Raw genomic sequence first — 20,524 nt, forward strand, 5'->3', positions numbered from 1 at the left:
TAGACTGGGACCGTAGCTGGTTCAAAACTTATTTTGTAATGTCCAACTACAGTATTGTCAGTCATTATAATATGCAAAATCTTGTAATCCACTGCACAACACACAAAGTGAGACAATTTGTTAAAGTATGCTTTATCTTACATGTGTGTATATATAATAATAATAATAATTTACACGCACACTGCAGTTTTGCCCTTTTTCTTCACAACCTGTCCATTATGTGTGCTTATTTTCAGTGATTGCCATGTGTTGAATAGCTTATATATATACAATCCAAGTAAAATTAGTGGAATCAACACAATCCAGGAAGCCTGAGCAAAATCCTGGTGAAGACTTTTAATCACGGTACCTGGAATTGACAGCACTTATATATATATATATATAGTGTTTCCAGATTTTGAGAATGTAAATGTTTCCACTCAAGTTCAGACATGTGTGAAACACAAGATTGGCAATTTCGATCAGGGCAATCTGATACCACACCCAAAAACAAAAGACTTTCCATCTCTGCTTGGTGTATCTTGCACACTGATATTAGTGAGAAAACAAAGCCTAAAACAAGACGTTCTTATTTCTTATACTGAAGACTCATTAAAAAGAAACCAGCCTGTCCACAGTTCCAGTCTTTGTAAGTAAAGCCACAACCATTTTAAAAATCTCAAGACAGCTTAAAAAGGAAAAAACAAGACGGCTCTAGAAGGGTTTCTAATAACCCTTTCTGCTTTCTGTGTTTGTATTAGTTTATTTCTGTTTGCAAGCTGAAATTAATGTAGATTATTTTGACCAAAGCACCACAGTGGTTTACCACTAGGTCTTGGTTATGCCACATGTGAATAAAAAGAGCGGAACATGAATGGTGCATATTTACCGACATTATTCACCAGATCTGGACTAGCTGGACTAAAAAGATCAGGTAAAGAAGTGTGATTCATTTGCCCCTACAGAAAGAAAACTGTTCACTAAACAACATGCTGTGTGGCAAATTAATCCTGTATATCCCAAATTACCAGCTTCCATGTGAGGAAATCACTCCGTTTTTTGCCTTTTCTTCCTTCCTTTCTCCTCTCTGTAACCTACAATTAAAAGCTCAGTTTCCTGTGCCCTTGTTCAGTCTCTATCCTACGCCTCCTCCTACTCTTTAACTCTATAACTGTTAGAGACCCTTCAACCCTGCCAAAGCCACACAGGCCCACACACCCAACCTAATGATGCATAATACAGCAGGGGAGTACAATGACTGGATAATGGGCCTAGCTGAAGGTTTAGGTAGAAAGATGAAATGGGACCGCTCTCTATATAAAGAGCTCTGTGAAAGTGTTGTGTTCACACACTCACACACTTCCCCATCGATGGCTCTGGCAGCCTTTATGACCTTCATACCCACAACAAGTTCGAGAGCCTCTGTCCCAACACTAAATAAAAATAGAAGCTTCCCTCCTCCTCTCCTTCCTCTTCCTTCCTTCCCTGTCTAATGATCGGAGATGGCAGACTGACTATAAGTGTAATCTCTGTTGCCCAAGTGCTGGTCTCCACGTTTGAGCTTCCTTTGGTTTACTTAAAAACCATTTTAATGGGAGTAATCCGGTAATTTTTAACTTTATATAGCAAGCAGGCACATAATGAAGCACTTTTGTTTGAGTGGTCTGTTGTTTTGCTGTCCTGGGAATAGGAGAAATAACTTGTGTGGTTTAATTCTGTATGAAAGCTCTGGCTGAACAAACTGCCCATGATTTCAAACAATGAACACAAAGAAGACATCGTCCAGCAGGAAGGTGTGGAGTGGGTGGAGACGGTCCTCCCAAAGGCTCCTGTGGAGCGGAGGACACTTCGAGGAACACTTCCCCTCGACTGTGTGAGACAGCTTTTTTACTTTCACACGCACCCATAATTTATGTAAGAGAGGAAACCATCACTTTTGAGTCACATTGTTTAATTGTTGCACTATCGAGATCTGAAAAGCATGAATGAATGGAACTGGCACAAAGTTTGCTGAATGCACACTCATAAAGGATAGTCCAGTGACGAAGAGGCCAGTGGTTACCAATGAAGTCGCTTCTCATGGGGCGTTCACACAAGTTGAACGCAGCTGGGTACGAGTGAGAGAAAAGATAAGCATTCACGTACATGTAACACAAAAACAGGGGGCTGGTTGGAGCAGCAGGATGCTGCGTAACATTACTGCATGTCCCATTCGCCTCTGTCTGCTCCTCCACTCCTCTTCCTCTTCTGCTCTGGCCGCTCCCTGCCCTTCCTGCCCACTCTCGGGGGATGAGGCCCAGGGTCTGGCTCCAGTCTGGCCCCCCACTTTGGCTCCTCATGCCTGGACACTGCCCAAACCTGGTGGGAGACAGGAGTCTGGAAGCCTCCAGCTCAGCTAGCAGTAACACTGGCTACTAGAGAAAAGAGCATGAGATGAGATCAAAGATTATGTCTAACTCATTTTTATTAAGAAAAATGAGTAAATGTGGATAATACTAATCCTTAAATAAAGGATTATTTAAATAGGCATTAGATGTTTTATGTTAATATTTGACATTTGAAATACAGGTGAATGAATCATTTAACCACTAGACTTTATTGTACTTTTTCTAGCTCTGCCCCAGTATTGTAGCAGAATTATGAAAATAGCAGTTCACTTGTTCTCTTGTTCAACTTATATGGTCAATCCATAAAACCAATTACTTATTTCTTTTCATATCTCTCCCATAAGAGTTAATAAAGTCTAGTGTGTCACTGCATTTCAGAAAGCTTGAAAATGTATGATGGCTTTTAAATCCTTATCTATATTTCAGAGAAGCTTTGTAAAAAGCCCCTTGCGTCTCCCTCTCATCTTGTCCAAACCAGTTTAAAGAACAGAGGCACTGCACAGCTTTCATATCTCCATGGTAACAGTCCCGTTGGGGTAGTATTGGGGAGTGCATGCGTGCATGCCACTTTGTATATATTGTTGTGTTGAGTTCTGGCATGAAAAAACAACAGGGTTTCGCAAAACAGTAATAAAATATGAGCAAGACACTGGAGATAAAAAAGAGACATTCTGAGAGATTCATTCATTATGACATCACACTGATTTCCCACTGCGGCCATTTTCCACAGGGAGGCTCAGTCTCCATTCCATTGCTCCAGTGTCTCTTTAGCACTGTGGGCTGTCTATGGGAGGCCATCCACTGGCTGTGAATGGCCTTTTTGTTGGGGAACAGTGAGCCGTTCTGCTCCCACAGAAAGCCCTGGATAATTTAGTGTGGATGCCAGGAAGTCTGAGCTCACAGAATCACAACAATAGCAAACGTTATTGCTCCACCTCAAGGGGTGGAATAGAAAGAAAAAAGAAAGGTTGGGGGGGGGGGGGGTAACAACTGCAGACTGAGTGAATTCACGCAGACCTTCATTCCACAATACAGTTGGGAGTTTATCAGATGGAGATGGTAAATTGCAATGGACTTCCATCCTAAGTTCATATACAAACAACGGGTCTTAAAAAAACAATTCCCATACACACCATACACACGGGCTAATTACAATGCATGTGGTTGTTGTGTTTCAATGAGTCTGTCACAGGCTACTTGTGCAAATGCAAATTCATGGGAGGCTCAGTACATATCCATATTAGCTCTCCTCTGCCATCTAGTGCATGGCACTGTCAAATATAACATTACTTCAGCGAAACACCTATATGGCTCATTTTCTCAGATATTACCCAGATATCTGACACCGCCTTGAGGTTTTTTAAGATAAAAAGTTGATATAAGATTAATAAATGACTCTCCTGATAAGCAGTCGGCTAATTAGTCATGAATTAATAAATGGCTACATTTAACTACACGAGGTCCTGGGCGGAGCAAAGTTGTAAGCCTCCGCAATCGAAACACATCATGGTAGTCGTAAAATGTCGTAAAAACAACTGAAATTAAACAAGAAATGTAATAGAATCTTAAATTATCACACGACAATGAATAATTACAAAACTGTAGTTTGAAAAACTGACGAAAGGTTAAAGTTTCTGTAAGTGAACGTTTTTGTGTCGGGTATCTAACTACCTAACCCCCAAACGTCTTCACCACATTTACGGCACTCTGACGTAACGTCCTGTGGTTTTACGGCATCGGTGCATGGTGGAGGTCAGAGATGCTCTGCTAATCATAACCGGCGTTTGATCATTCCTTCAAGTTACAATAGGTAGGTGGACGTTATGGTATTAAAGCTTCGTCGTGTCATTTAAAAGCTGGATTAAAGAAGAATTGCTTATTCTCTACTCCGTCATAAGAAGTTATAAGAAATCTACTGACATAAGTGGCTAGCTGTGGTCTCGCCTGGTCGGTCCGCTCACTGACTGATCTTGTTTAAGGCATCATGGAGAACAACACGCCAGACTCAAGCAGCTCTAAAGGCGGATTTGGGAGCCTTTTTGGTGGAGGAGCCCCTGAGTATTCCAACACTGCGCTAGCCGGAGTACCCCGTAAGTACTTTGGTTTTATAGTAGCACAATCATTACTCACTTGGTCATGGTCTGGTGGTAGGGAACTGGTCTTGTGCCCAGAGGGTCATGGGTTCGAGTCCCAGACCTGAGGCCATGACTGAGGTGCCCTTGAGCAAGGCACCTAACCCCAACCGCATGTGTACACCTCAGACCCCTAGTAATCACTAGTGTGTGTATATTTTGATGTGTGACTTGTTGGGTGTTTGTTTCCCATCTCCTCAGTGACTGGCCTCAGCCCTCTCTCGCCCTACCTCAATGTTGACCCTCGGTACATTGTGCAGGTTGGTACGAGAGCAAGAACTGCAACGTCGAACTTTGTCATATAAAATGACAGTGATACTTAGTCCATCATATTCTTAGGACACAGACGAGTTCATACTGCCAACTGGGGCAAATAAAACTCGAGGACGGTTTGAACTGGCCTTCTTCACCATTGGAGGATGCTGTATAACGGGTAAGAAGAGTCTTTACGTTTTTACATAAACATGGCCAAATATTAACTGAAGCGCTTTTTGTTCTTGATGATGATGATGATGATGATGATTGTTTTTTAGGTGCTGCATTTGGAACCCTGAATGGGCTTCGTATGGGCATAACGGAGACCAGAGACATGGCCTGGTCAAAACCCAGAAACGTACAGTAAGTGTGTCTGTGTGTGTGAGAGCGATTGAGATTAAATCATGATGAACCGAGAAATAGAAACTTACAAAATAGTACGAAAAGACTGCAGTATATGCTGGTTATATTTTCTCCTAAATTCATTGTATAATTGTACAGTGACAATAAAGGTGTCTTTGGTATTACGTTTGTCAGCAATGACATGTTGATTAATAAAATAAATCAACCTTGCAATCTTTGTGTATTGACTTCCAGAATTTTAAACATGGTTACACGACAGGGAGCCTCGTGGGCTAACAGACTGGGATCTGTTGGTAAGAAATTAAGTAGTACATTGATTAGAAACTGGTTCAAAGTCATATGGAAACAACAATAAACAAAATTGTTGAAATGTGTCTCTCTTTACATACAGCTCTGCTCTACAGTGTGTTTGGAGTAGTTATTGAGAAGGCCAGAGGAGCAGAGGATGATATTAACACAATAGCTGCTGGAACATTAACAGGGATGATGTTTAAATCTGCTGGTGAGTCCAAGCCACCTTGAGTGCATTTGTGTGTGTGTGTGTGTGTGTGTGTGTGTGTGTAGTGGGGTGGTGGTAAACACTTATACATGTGGAGTTGAGTTCCTAATTTAAAAACACATTTGTTTCAGGTGGACTAAAAGGAATCGCTAGAGGAGGCCTTGTTGGATTAGCTATGTCTGGATTGTATGCCCTCTACAACAACTGGGATCACCTCAAAGGCACAACTCCTTCACGTTACTGAAGAGGAGGTGCAACTGAAAACATTGACATTTTTGACTCTGAAGTACTCAACCTCATCGTCCCTTGTTCTGTTTTAGAGGAGCAACATTTGACCCAACACTTTTGGATTCCTGAAAGTGTCCTGCATATTATCAAAAAGGCTGAACCTAGCTGGCTTAACCGGGCTTCCCTGTTGTTAGACAGAACTGAAGCATGTAATCATTTAAAACATGAAATCTCAGGCAGTCTTGGATGTACACCGTTCTTCATATGATGTTCCAATGTCTAAATATAATAACAGTTGGATGTCTTTCTAAAATTAAAGCTTTTTAGGTAAACACAAAACCATCAGATAACTGGTGGGCATTCCAGTATCATAACAGTGTTAGTGAAATCTAACTGTATCTGTTTTAGTAGACATCATCAGAATTGCCTAAATTGGCATAATCAGCTCTGTACTTCAATAAAAATTAGAAAAAGATTTATGATTATGGTTATATAGAGAATCCTGTTAGCACTCTTAATTATGTTTTAAAGACATGTACAATTCGTTATGATTGTTTTGCAATATTTCACTCATAGCTGACATGCGTACCATGTGTGTATAAAAATGGTACATTGTCTTATCTTTGGAGTACCGCTGGCTCTGATGTTGAGGTTCAGCTTGTGATATGTACCTCTAGAGATATCTTTGGATTCTGGTATGCCTTTTAATGATCAGCACATGTTGCTATGTTGATTTAAATGTGTTACTCTGAGTCTTTTTATTTTTTCCTTTGTGTTAATAGCACATTACAGAATTTATGTCAAAACGGAGATGTGCTGGTGGTGTTACTTTATGGATTGTTTGTATTGGCTGTACATTTTTTAAATAATTCAGCTTTAAGTAGTTTCCTTTTATTGCATAATATGCATTTTATGTATGTATGTTTTTGCAATGTATCCCTTAATCTTCACATCTTTAATCTTAAGAAAAATGTAATTTTTCTTCGGTCAGTTCCTAAGAAGGCGGCTATATGTTAAATTCAGCGCTGACATTTGCGTCTCATGCTGTGTTCTTTGTGCAGACAAAGGCTGGTACATATCTCAGTTGACAGCTTGACCACACTGAGCAGCACTAAAAGCAGGTGTCAAGGAAGCACAGCACGTTCTTGGTGAGGATTTCGCTTGGCGAGTGTTCGATTAGAAGTGAACCTTTTAGCCTATTTCAATCCCTCGTGATATTTGTAACACTCCCAGCATCTTTTTCAAAATCTGCATTTTAAGTGGCGGAAGAGAACTGAGCTCAGGATGTCCGTTCCCACAAATAAAATATAGCCTCTAGGTAGCGCCCCACGCAAAAGACAAATTGAACTGAATAGATGTAGACACCAGGATTTATAGTACTGATGCATTTTATAAGAACCGTGTTCTGTCCAGTAAAGCAGGAGTTAGCTTTGTGGCTTTAAAAGCTAAGGAAGTTGTCAGGGTTTTGGTAATGCAATCTTATAAGCATTACTGTAACTGCTAGTGCCGGTGGTTTATGCCAGTGACGGCTCCAGCTGTTCAGAGTTGGTGTGCGAGACTAGACGCTCCTTGTGCCTCTCTTGGAGATAAAAGTGCAGATAACTGGAGATGGGGAAATCAATGCAAGAAGAAGTCCCTGATGCGGGTGGCCTCGATCCAGGGGATGTAGTGAGAGGTGCGTGTGAAGACGCTGGGCTTGTCCTTCACAGTGCAGCCGACGGGGCCGAAGCTCACCACACCACGCACCTGCCAGCGGCCCTGGTCCAGCTGACACACCAGAGGGCCGCCCGAGTCTCCCTGGGTGGTAAAAAGAGGTGCGAGGTAATGGCATGCGAGAAAGCATATAGAAAGAATAATGCGTTGTGCGATGCATTGGCGTCATGTCATGCTTGTTTACAAATGTGTTGATGTGACTAAGTAAAGCAACAATAATGACTCTTACCATGTAGGAATTTACATGGAAACATTCGTGGAAAATTGTCTCTTGTCATTTACATAACCCTGGTTTTGATTGTATGTTCAGGTTGTTTGTATGTCCATTATAACATCTCCTTAACTGCCCAACACTCCTACCTGGCATGCAGCAGGATGGCCATCTGTCTCTCTGAATCCAGCGCAGATCATGGAGTCCCTCACACGCTCTCCCCAGAACTTCTTCTGCCGACATGTTTTGTGGTCAATGATGGGCAGACGGGCTTGATTCAGTGTGTCGGCTAGAGACACATTTTCTTTTCCACCTGAGAGAAGCATTGCACGTTCACACCCTCATACCGGCGAGCATGTTTATCATGTGGGATGTGCGCTGGTGGTGGTGAGTGGAAGGAGCTTCAGGACCTTCAGGACCTTCAGCTCTTTACCTCGAGTGTCGCCCCATCCGGTCACCCAGCAGTAATGGCCTGGCTTTAGGCTGGTTTGGTGCTGTGGCAGGCAGGCATAGCGGATGACGTTACTGGGCATAATCTCCTTGCTCGCTTTAACCAGGGCGATGTCGTAGTCCAGCTCGCTGTGCGTCGGGTAGCGGAAGTTCTGGTGTCGGTAGATTCTCCTGACCGAGAACACGCGCTGGGCCGTCTCGGCCCTCTTCAGCCGATGCTTTCCCAACACGATGCGCCAGCTGCCTGCGTCTTCGTCTTTCCCCCTGTGCCGTGTGGCGTCGATAGGGAGTAATTTTGTGTAATTAAAGAATGAATGAAAGAAAAATTAAACACCATGAATTAAAATGTCAGTCAGGATTGTTTACGAACCAGAGTAAAAGTGCTCTTAATATTGCAGCTGTTTTACCACTCACTTTTCCTCAGTGCTGGTTTACCCTTTTAGCCTGTGGTTAGTAAGTATTGAGAGAGTTTGTATTTGTTCTTACTTCTGGAAGCAGTGGGCTGCAGTGAGCACCCAGTTCTTATGGATCAGAGTCCCTCCACACACGTGGACGTAGTGCTGGCTGCCTCCGGGCCGAACCTGCAGAGCGTGACAAATGTCTGACTTTGAGATCCGACGGCATTTTAATGTGTACAATTTCAGACCTCTCAAACGCTGTTTACCTGCAGTGAGACCTGCCATGGCCAGGAGTGCGGTTTGGCCTCGTTGCCCGACACAATGCGCTGTGCGGTGTTGGGTTTGAAGTGAGCCATGCCACAGTCCTGGGGCCAGTCTGATGATCCAACAGAACACCCAGAGAGTGTGCAACAGTCACTATGTACATTAGAGTGTATATTTTGTATATATGACTTTGTGGCTACATACAATTCAGTGACATTAATAAATAGAGAATCAGGATCTCTCAGACATGTTAATAGCTTCAGATATGCAGAACTACACAGCTCTGCATTTTCTTGAATCACTTTATTTGTCAGCTAAATGTCATGAGCCAAACTTAAGTCTCTTAAGATAATGGAAATCACTAAACTGAACGTAAGCAATCAAAGCATTTCGAGATAGAGAGAGAGATGCCCGAGGAACACCTCCCATGACCCTCACCCAGGTGGAGGACTTTCGGCTGCTGGAGGTATCTGGGGGCGAAGGCGCGAGTGTGGGCCATCTCAAGGGCTGAGCAAAGCAGCAGTAGCAGTAGTGATGAGAGGGATCTCCTCAGTGCCATGATCCACAAGTCTTTACAACAGAGCTGCACCTCGGAACACTGGTCATTTATAGCCTGCCCGAGGTTGGGGCTAACCATTGTTTCAGCAACACCCCTCTCTGCCTCCGAGACAAAGCACCTGCACAATGCCATCTGCTTCTGGGTTTTTCTGGTGGGCATTTTTTTGTGTTTGTTTGTTTTCTGTTTGTTTTCTTCAGAACAGATTGGCCCAAGTGCAGGGTGAGAGCATCATTAGACCTTTCAAACACACATTTCATGCATAACAATTTGCCCAGAACGCACAACGCTTCCTCTAGTCAGCCACATCATGCCATTCATCATCTGCATTAGAGGCTCTACTGACCTCCAAATGACCTCTGGAGGTCAATGACATCAAGTCAGAAAAAAACTTCCTCAAAACACTGCAACAAAAATATGAGATTTTATGCTGAGAAAATAATTATACATTGGAAATAAAATTATCTATTCCTAATCTAAGTGTTTATATATATATATATATATATATATATATATATATATATATATATATATATATATATATATATATATATATATATAAATGTAGCCAGGTGAATAATAAAGTTATTATTTCCATATGAAATGGTCATCGTTCTCTCCTTTGCCTCGTATGCTATTTTAAGTATCCAATAGGTGGCACTGTTGAGAGGTAGTATAGGCCAGTTTCTCGTGCATGTATGAAATTGCACGTATGACGTCACCCAGCACGAGAGCCTAACTGAAACTGTAACGGACAGAGACGTTAATAAGTATCACCAACCGCCTCTCTGTAAAACGTGAAGTAGTGTGTCGGCGTAAGTGTTTCAACAAAGTTTTATTAAATGTTTATGTGGTAACAATGTAAAAATGAGTTTTATTGATATAGATGTATCTTTGTTTGATTTAGAGGGGAGATAAGACTGTCCACTGGAGTGTGTCCTTCCGTTAAAGAGGTTGTCTGTAATTTTTGAATGAACAGTCCACTACTGTTGTCTTTCTTTTTTTGTCCCGAAGTACTTGTTAATTTTAGTTGTTAATTTAAATATTCAAATCAAACAAAGTTAATGCTGTTTCCTTTTGGGGATCAGTCGGGAAATAAAAGCCCCACATTAATCTTAGAGCTGTCTGGTTTGTGTGATTCCCTCCTTCTACACCTGGCCACATATATATATAAATAATATTTGTTTTAGCCAGTCCAAATGATGCAGTGATTTTAATTAGTCAGCTCTTCCTGGCCTATGAAACTGCCCACCGTAAGGTACACGCTCCTGTTTTCATTAGTCCCTGGCTCTGGGTTAGCCATGTTTCCACGCTGTCTCTCAAAGGATATGTTCAAGAGTATTACCAGCAGATGGCGGGAGAGGAAGAACAATTCTGTCTGACTTCACTATCAAAAAATAAAACACATCTAATGTAATAGCATAATGTTACAGATTACTGTTGTTTTTGTGTTTTTTAGGGAGTATGTCTGTTGCAACATTATAAAAGTGTAAAAAATTATATAAGTGTAAATGCTATCTGTGTAAGGGAACTTTGTTAGACAGTCCCTCCATGCAGGGCTGGTTCACACTATTGGTGCTGTTGACCTGTAAGTGCCTGCTTCATGCCTGTGTTTATGCTTAGCCCTGTGTCTGTGTTTTCACCCTAAACCGTGACACATAACATAGAGTTCAGCAGAAAAGCACTATCGTCAACAACAGAGGACGTGTCCGCCTGCCCTGCTATTGATCTCCCAGTGAAAGCTGTGGAAATGTCCAGGGTGTTTCACTAGAGCTGGGCCGAGGGCCTCAAACCCTGATGTACTGAACACAGCCCTCACGTACAGACCCCAAACCCTGACGTACTGACCCCAAACCCTAATGTACTAAACACAGCCCTCATGTACAGACCCCAAACCCTAACGTACTGAACACAGCCCTCACGTACAGACCCCAAACCCTGACGTACTGAACACAGCCCTAACGTATTGAACACAGCCCTCACGTACAGACCCCAAACCCTGACGTACTGAACACAGCCCTAACGTACTGAACACAGCCCTCACGTACTGACCCCAAACCCTAACGTACTGAACATAGCCCTCCCGTATTGACCTCAAACCCTAACGTACTGAACACAGCACTCACGTACAGACCACAAACCCTAACATACTGAACACAGCCCTCATGTACAGACCCCAAACCCTAACATACTGAACACAGTCATCACGTACAGACCCCAAACCCTAACAAACAGAATACAGCCCTCCCATACAGACCCCAAACCCTAACATACTGAACACAGCCCTCATGTACAGACCCCAAACCCTAATGTACTGAACACACCCCTCACGTACAGACCCCAAACCCTAACATACTGAAACCAGCTCTCCCGTACAGACCCCAAACCCTAATGTACTGAACACGGCCCTCACGTACAGACCCCAAACCCTAACGTAATAACACAACCCTCCCGTACAGACCCTAAACCCTAACTACTGAACACAGCCCTCACGTACAGATCCCAAACCCTAACGTAATGAACACAACCCTCCTGTACAGACCCCCCCATACTGAACACAGAGGTAAAAACAGTTTTCTGTTTTTCAGTTCAGCTCCCAACTGCAGGTAATGTACAGTTGTGATCAAATTTATTCAACCCCCAATGCTGCGAAGGGTTTTATGGAATTCAGTGCACATTTGTAATTGTGTTCATAATGAAATCTTACAAGGACTTGTTAAAGAACTAAATGCAACTAAGATAGCATCAATTTTTTTTGTCATAAAGTATTAAATGGCCTTTTTGTGATTTCTTCATTGACACAATTATTCAACCCCTTTACGACTACCACTCCTAAGAACAGAGGTTCATTCCAGTGTTTTCCATCAGGTATTGAAAACATCTGTGGATGTCAACGAGCAGCAATCAAGCATGATAAGCACCAATTAGGCAGATTTAAAAGGACTGTGATACTCAGCTTCTTCTAGACATCTACTGGTGTGTTTCCAAGCATGGTGAAGGCAAGAGAATGGTCCCAGAAGACAAGAGAAGAGGTTATTGCTCTTCACAAGAATGGCAATGGATATAAAAAGATTGCGAAGTTGTTAAATATTCCAAGAGACACTATCGGAAGTATCATTCGCAAGTTCAAGTTAAAGGGCACAGTGGAAACGTTACCTGGTCGTGGCAGAAAGAAGATCCTGACCGCGACTGCTGTGCGCTACCTGAAGCGTAATGTGGAGAAAAATCCCCGCGTGACTGCTAAGGAACTGAAAAAAGACCTGTCAGATGTGGGCACTGAAGTTTCAGCTCAGACAATAAGGCGCGCACTGCATAACGAAGACCTCCATGCCAGAACGCCCAGACGCACCCCCTTGCTGACTCCAAAGAACAAGAAAAGTCGACTGCAGTATGCCAAAAGTCATGTGGACAAGCCACAAAGGTTTTGGAACAGTGTACTGTGGTCAGATGAAACTAAATTAGAACTGTTTGGGACAATGGACCAGCGCTATGTTTGGAGAAGGAAGAACCAGGCTTATGAACAAAAGAACACCTTGCCTACTGTGAAGCATGACGGGGGGTCAATTATGCTTTGGGGCTGTTTTGCTTCTAATGGTACAGGAAAGCTTCAACGTGTGCAGGGTACCATGAATTCCCTTCAGTACCAGGAGATCTTGGAGGAAAATGTGATGGAGTCAGTCACAAACCTGCGGCTTGGGAGACGTTGGACCTTCCAACAGGACAATGATCCGAAGCACACATCCAAGTCCACTAGAGCATGGTTGAACATGAAAGGCTGGAACATTCTAGAGTGGCCATCGCAATCACCAGACTTAAATCCAATTGAGAACCTCTGGTGGGACCTAAAGAAGGCAGTTGCAGTGCGCAAGCCTAAGAATGTGACTGAACTGGAGGCTTTTGCCCATGAAGAATGGGCTAAGATACCCATAGGTCGCTGCAAGACACTTGTGTCAAGCTATGCTTCACGCTTGAAAGCTGTCATAACTGGAAAAGGATGTTGTACTAAGTACTAAAAAATAATGTCACTAGGGGGTTGAATAAAACTGATAATGATGTGAGCACAGTAAAGACATTTGTGGTTATTCCATCATAAATATTATGTTATGTTTGTCTAATTTATAAGTGCCTCTTTGATATAATTGTAAATAAGATGACTGAAATGATCAAAATCAATGTCAAACTGGCCAAAACACTTTATTTCAGTGGGGGTTGAATAAATTTGATCACAACTGTATGTGATAAAACATATCTTAATATAACATCTAATGATTTAAAATAATGGCCATATTTTTGTGTTTTACAAATAAGAGGCTCATTGTTTATCAAATAATTTATTGTTGCAAATACACTGACACAAGCTATAGCAAATCTTTCCAGTACATATATTAAGAATTTATTAGAGATTTTAGATGAAAACCATTCTGCCATATAACTTATTTCTTTATTAGTATCTATTGACACTGAATCACAATGCTTTGGTCTAAAAAGGTATAAACTTGCTTTGGCAAAATAACAAACCTGTGAGAATAGCATTGAAATATGACCAGAACTGGCACAATGCACATTCAGTTATAGAAATACAGTAAATCTCTTCAATAACCTTTTAATTTATGTCTTTTACAATTACTACTGGAATTGTAGTGGAACCTGTAGCAGAGTTTTACAGTTCACTTACTTCTCAGTATTAACATGGAAAATTAAATTAATTATTATTATTTTGTTAAAATGTTAAATGTAAAAATAGTATACCTAAATACTTAAAATTAATACTTAAAGGTTTGGCTTTGCTGCTTTTGGAATTTGAATACTCTTTAAATTGCAGGATACTATCAGGAAACAAAGGGATAGAATATTATATGTCATGTATATGTTATATGTCAAATTAGTCTGTTTTGGTATATGTATATGGACATTAAGGCAGTGTTTATAAATACACATATAAATAAGCAGAACCTGGACTGTACAGTTTAGCAATGCATACACCCAGGATGCAACCATGCGCTCCTGTTCATATTCCAATTTGAATAGTAAAGACTTTAAAAGGAAGCCAGATTTAATCAAATAGTATTGTCATTGTATATATACAGCACAATATATTGAAAATTGCCAATCACTTGTTAATAAGCTATAGTTCTTCCAGTTTATCATTCCTGACATGTATCAGGGCATATATGCAGTATTACTTTTTTAAATGCAATTACCATTAAAATAATACTTCAGTTCCCAAAAAGAACAATTAATCATCAGCAAAAGCCTAATAATAATAATAATAATAATAATAATAATAATAATAATAATAATAATAATAATAATTCATAACTATTATTAGACTCTAATAATGTAATTAAGTAATAAAATAAATGAGAAAGAATGTGTGCTTCTGGGCAATTATGCTTTTATAATGGCTTTTGTTCTTTCAAAAATGTATTTAGCAATTATTTTTCTTAAGTATTTTCCAAATAAATGAGTAGAACTGATGACTACAAAATGCACGTCTAAATATCACCAATATCACCATTTTAGATGGTATGTAATGGGCATAATGCACCACTGAAGTTCTTTTTCACAATGATTGTGACCTTATGACAGGTCATACGTGAAGCATATACCGTACTCAGTAAGCTGTGACATACAGAAAATATATGGCAATAATTTATACTCATTAAACAGATATATGAAGCATTGTAGTGGCCATAGTCTGTTCAGAACAAAGATCAGGCAAATTTCAGTTTGTTGTTTTGCTTGTATAATTAACTCGGAGTATATATATACACACTTCAAATGTTTCAAATACATACATACAGGTTTGGCAGAGACACAGTGTTCCTCTTTCGTGTTTTTCATGTATTGCTTGAAGCTATCCCTGAGTTAGTGTAGTTCATAATCAGGGGATAACTCTTATCTCCATGAAGGACAGCAACATACTCACTTTTCACATTTTTGTAACTTTTATTTTGTAACTTTTTCCTGGTTGGTGGAGCCAGATCGCAAGCTCCATCTTCTCCTTGTTTTTTTTTTTTTTCTAGACTCTTCCATGGCCTGTATGCTAGGCATCTCCCACTGTTGGTTCCCTTGGGCAAAAAAAAAAGGACTTGGAGGTAAAGAAGGCCATTTATGGCTAATGGAGGTGGAACCGTAAGCGTAGAAGTTCACGTCTTTCTCCTCAGTCGTCCACGGTGGTGGAGTTAGAGCAGCAGGTGGAGCTGCGTAGTGAGCGTGCCACGCTGCCTCTTTTGCTCCGTCTTCTGCTCTGTTGTGTCGACACGCCATTGTTCTCCACAGATACTTTACTGTGGGCAGCGGCGGCTGCCGTCTCTTTGATCTGCAGCTCCAGATGTCGCTGTATGGCCAGACCGAGTTCCTCTGGGTCCACGGATGCTCCGTACACTTCCCATGTCATTCCTTCAGCATCCCACTCCACCTCCTTCACCGGGGTCCGGGGCCCCGTGTCCTCCCCCTCCGGACATGTGTCTGAGCTAGGACCATTGGCCATATGGCTGTCAGGCAATACGTTGGACAGAGATGCAAGTGAATCGGTTTGCACACCGACGTCTTTGAAATCGTGTTTGGATGTCATTGTGGATACATCTTTTACTGTCCGGGGACAACACGTGGACTGGGTAGTGTTGTCTACTGTAATGTTAGAGGGGTTCTTCCCAGCTAGTTCAGGTCCACAGCAGTGACCAGCAGTGTGACTGTTAAGTCTTGTCTCACTGACCGAAGACACCAGTGGCGGGAAACCAAGCAAGGTTGAATGGACAACTGACCTTTGGCCTGCACAAGGACTTCCAGCGCAGGCTGGCAGTGATATCAGATGTCCAGGGCAGGGCACAAAAGCACAGGTGTTCCTCAAAGATCCGGCGCTCAGCACATTACCAACGCAAGCAGACCTGCATGTGTTGGCAGCAGACAAATGGTGGTTCTCACCTTTCAATGGACTCTGCATGCAAACTTCAGCATCCACTCTTTGCTGTGAAAGGCTGTGTGCACTTCTCAGGCATGGCCTGGTCCCCAGGGCGGGGGACATCACCCCATAGACCATCCGCGAACAGCTGCAAGCCTTCACATTCTCCCCAATCACATCACCTTGGCTGCACGTCTCCCTCCCCTCCAAACACTCCATCCTCAAATCCCTGCGCATAGACGGGGAACACGGCACACACCTTTCACCAGTGAAGCCCTGCTGATGTCCCAGAAGAAGTTCTTGGGTTGGTGTCCTTCTGGCAGGCTCTGTGATGCTCCAGGGCTGTGTGATTCCTCCATGCCAGATGACTGTTTCTGGAGTGTCAACCGAGACGGCAGTGACTGGTCCTCCTATGCTGGCAGGCCTCTGACTGCAGCCCGCACTGCTGACACTCTTCCGCATATGCGGACGACACCAGTCCAAGTCCATCTGCTGGGTACGGGGATGACTGTGGACATCCTCCATCACTACTCCAGCAGAACCAAGATGGTTACTTGAGGGGTGGATTTCAGCTTCAGTGTGCTTTTGTGCTGCCATAGTGAAAGACCTATTGAACATGGAAAGATATCTTGTAATGTGGAACTAGTTTATCAGAGCTGAAAAAAATTAAAATGATAATAATTTCTCTAATAATAAACAAATTACATAGTGCACTTAAATTTTAATATTGAGAATCCCTTATATATTTAGAATATATATATATAAACTGCAGTCTATTCTTCTTCTTCTTTCGGCAATTCCCGTTTAGGGGTCACCACAGCGGATCAAACTCCTCCATCTGGCCCTGTCCTGAGTGTCCTCCACTGACCCACCAGCCACTCTCATATCCTCTACCACTGCATCCATAAACCTCCTCTTAGGTCTACCTCTCCTCCTCTTGCCTGGAAGTTCCATCCTCAAGACCCTCCTACCAATATACCTCTCCTCCCTCCTCTGTACATGTCCAAACCATCTCAATCTCGCTTCTCTAACGTTATCTCCAAAACATGCTACATGTGCTGATCCTTTAATAAACTCATTTCTGATCCTATCCTTCCTCGTCATTCCAAATGAGAATCTCAACATCTTCATCTCAGACACCTCCATCTCCCTCACCTGTCTCTTTGTCAGTGCCACTGTCTCCAGTCCATACAACATAACAGGTCTCATTACTGTCCTATAGATCTTTCCTTTCACTCTAGCCGACACCCTTCTATCACAAATCACCCCAGACAGTCTACACCACCCTGTCTGCACTCTCTTCTTTACCTCTCTTTCACACTTCCTCCATTACTCTGTACCCTCGACCCTAAGTAGGTAAACTCGTCAACCTTCACCAAATCAACTCCTTGTAACTGGACCTGTCCACCGTCTGCCCTCTCATTCACACACGTACTCTGTTTTACTCCTGCTCACTTTCATTCCCCTGCTCTCCAAAGCATATCTCCATCTTTCCAAGCTCACCTCCACCTGCTCCCTACTCTCACTACAGGCTGCAGTCTATAAAATCAAATCCTATAAAATCAAATCCTATATAAACTGCAGTCTATAAAATCCTTATACTATTATACATTATATCAATGTTTACGTATGCACTTTCTGGCAGAAGAAAATGGCTTACTAAGCCAAGGTATATATGCACTTTCTGGTCAATCAGATTAAACTAAAACCAAGCTGTTTTTAAGGCTTAAGATAGCCACAGAAGCCATTTGTGATCTTAGTAGGTAGCTACTCTCTGAGCAGACATATCAGACCAGTGGTTAGAGCAGGACTATCAGACTATCAGGACCATCAATATAAAGCATTGCAGCTAAATGAAAACATGTACACATACTATTTTCACACTTCAATCACTTTAATTTTAGGGACCCTTGCTGGTCTGTCAGTTTATACTATTAGTACTCTCTCTCTCTCTCTCTCTCTCTCTCTCTCTCTCTCACACACACACACACACACACACACACACACACACACACACACACACACACACGCAGACACAAATATACACGTTACTCAGTTAGTCATGTATTCATGTTAACCACTGTACCTCCCTCTTTTGAGTTGCTGCTTGTTAGTTACAGATTCACATACTAATTACTAAAAGTTACAGGAGTATATTGGGAGTTTTCTAATAATGTGTTGGGTCAAACGGTTTTGAAATTATTTTCAGTTTGGTTTCAAGGTATTTAAATTTAATTAACATTTTGCATTTAATTCTAAATCAAAAAGTGGCCACATGGGTGCCACAAATATTTTATAATTAGTTACCAATTTATCTTAAAGATTGTGCATTCTGTCAGTCCATATATTCTTTGACTTTATTTCTTAATGGAAATCTTCCCTTCCTTCCTTACATTAACTGACTCAGAATTGGGGAATTATTACATAAATATGAATGCTAACAATGTGACTGAAATGGCAGTAGTAGACATGATGGGAAAATATGACACTTGTCCACCAGCTGTATCTAAAAATAACAAGCGAGGTGTTCTGTATCAACTCACCTTCTACCTGTACCAACACCCACACGCAGCGTGTGACCCCCGTGAGCACACACACACACACAGCCCTTGCCCTAACCACAGCCTTGAGCACACGCCTCACAATACATGCACATCACATTGTCTAATCACAGGATATACATCACACTGTCTAATCACAGGATATACATCAGACTGTCTAATCACAGGATGAAAACAAAGACAGGCTTTCTCAGCTCACCCTGTCCTCACACACTGCTTCCTGTACGCTCTGGGCTCCTGCTCCTCTGTCGCTCTCTTCTGAGCATAACCTCTATAGTCTCTTTACTTCCTCTTACCCACAGTCACGCTCCGGTGTTCATGCGTCCGGTACACAGGGAAGCCCGTGCATTACAGCACCATAGCCGTGTTCGCTCGCAGGATTCGACAGCCAGGCTCTGTCCTCACGCGCGCACGTGTATACACACACACACACACACACACACACACACACACACACACACACACACACACACACACACACACGCACACACACATATACATACCTCCCACTTTCCTTCAATCCAGCTGCCCAGATCACTCCCACCTCAGTGTGTCTCTCTCTTTCTCTCTCTCCCCCTCTCTCTCTCTCTCCTCTCTCTCTCTCCCTCCTTCCCGTGCTTGCTCCCGGAGAAGTGTACAGAAACAGAGTGAGACTAGTGTCAGATTATCAGCTCCTGTCATCTGATTACTAACAAGAGGCTCTGCCTGGGAGAGACAAGCCCCCAGGGGAGGGCGGTGTTGGGAGGGGGTGGAGTGCCATATGCCCAGGGCACAGTGTGCAGGGCAGAAGAGTGGAGAGGGGGGGTCACTGTACAGTTGTCATAGCAAAGACAGACACCCCCCCATCTTGACCTCAGACAGTGCTGACCGCTGTCTCCTGTCTCCATCATCCAAACGACACGGGGGAGGTCATCGCTACTCTAAGATCTAAACAAGAATGATTTTTATCGTTATGTACAGCTGATCTCGTTGAATGGCACTTGTGGATATGCTCCAGTTCATTTTTTCTTTTCTTTTCTCTACCGTGTTTTCATGTGCATAGACGTGCACACTGCCTGTCTCATACTCATCCAATATCAACCAATCTCTCTTCTCGTTGCTATAGAAACAACCATGCTCAATGGGAGCCAAATGAATTTTCATCGTGACATTTTTTTTAGGTTGCCATGGGAACAATGAAAACAGCACCTTAGAAAACAGGTTTTGAGAAGATAATGGTGGCTGTCAGGAAAACATTATGATCCATGTCATAAATGCCGGAGAGTCTTCATCCTGACGGGTCTGTCAGGAATGCAAAACTTTGGACACGCATGATGAAGATACTGATTAGCTCTCTACATAATGTGTTGTCAGTTACTAGTCAGAATCTAAAGAAATAGGGCAGCTATGAAAAGTGCCTTTGTTATAATAAATAAGTCTTGTTAATACAAATCTTGGTTGCTGTAACCTTGGTATCTTATGGTATTTCCATTACCACTGGTCCTCACATGTATAACACACAGCTACATTCAGACATCATATTATTTTACATGGGTCTAAATCTTATGAAATTAGATGTTTTTTTCATCTTTTAAAATAATGAAATTCATGGTAGATGTAAACAAGTGTAATTATTCAGAAAAAT

General features: G+C 42.1%; 3 protein-coding genes across 5 annotated transcripts; 1 reads left to right on the plus strand and 2 right to left on the minus strand.

Annotated features, from left to right (window-relative positions):
* Window positions 1-4,052: 4,052 nt before the first annotated feature.
* Window positions 4,053-6,653, plus strand: timm23a (translocase of inner mitochondrial membrane 23 homolog a (yeast)). The gene is made up of 8 exons (XM_076999510.1): window positions 4,053-4,176; window positions 4,346-4,456; window positions 4,700-4,758; window positions 4,838-4,931; window positions 5,032-5,116; window positions 5,351-5,409; window positions 5,508-5,618; window positions 5,747-6,653. Exons 2-8 carry the CDS (start codon window positions 4,351-4,353, stop codon window positions 5,857-5,859), a joined length of 627 nt encoding a protein of 208 aa, XP_076855625.1. The 5' UTR covers window positions 4,053-4,176; window positions 4,346-4,350; the 3' UTR covers window positions 5,860-6,653.
* LOC143510309 (elastase-1) lies at window positions 6,408-9,832 on the minus strand. Its single transcript, XM_076999511.1, has 6 exons — window positions 9,318-9,832; window positions 8,882-8,991; window positions 8,704-8,798; window positions 8,201-8,481; window positions 7,917-8,080; window positions 6,408-7,640 (listed from the first exon to the last, which is right to left on the minus strand). Exons 1-6 carry the CDS (start codon window positions 9,595-9,597, stop codon window positions 7,461-7,463), a joined length of 1,110 nt encoding a protein of 369 aa, XP_076855626.1. The 5' UTR covers window positions 9,598-9,832; the 3' UTR covers window positions 6,408-7,460.
* A 4,967-nt stretch (window positions 9,833-14,799) lies between these two features.
* Window positions 14,800-19,543, minus strand: LOC143509725 (uncharacterized). Of its 3 annotated transcripts, none has more exons than XM_076998556.1 (2): window positions 19,404-19,543; window positions 14,800-16,946 (listed from the first exon to the last, which is right to left on the minus strand). In XM_076998556.1, the coding sequence occupies exon 2, from the start codon at window positions 16,934-16,936 to the stop codon at window positions 15,599-15,601; it is 1,338 nt and encodes a 445-aa protein (XP_076854671.1). In that variant the 5' UTR covers window positions 16,937-16,946; window positions 19,404-19,543; the 3' UTR covers window positions 14,800-15,598. The 3 variants fall into 3 exon arrangements, with proteins under 3 accessions (XP_076854671.1, XP_076854670.1, XP_076854669.1); XM_076998555.1 differs by lacking the exon at window positions 19,404-19,543 and adding an exon at window positions 19,197-19,340; XM_076998554.1 differs by lacking the exon at window positions 19,404-19,543 and adding an exon at window positions 19,100-19,338.
* Window positions 19,544-20,524: the final 981 nt, after the last annotated feature.

This window comes from Brachyhypopomus gauderio, chromosome 3 (genome assembly GCF_052324685.1).
Source record: "Brachyhypopomus gauderio isolate BG-103 chromosome 3, BGAUD_0.2, whole genome shotgun sequence".
NCBI lineage: Eukaryota > Metazoa > Chordata > Actinopteri > Gymnotiformes > Hypopomidae > Brachyhypopomus > Brachyhypopomus gauderio.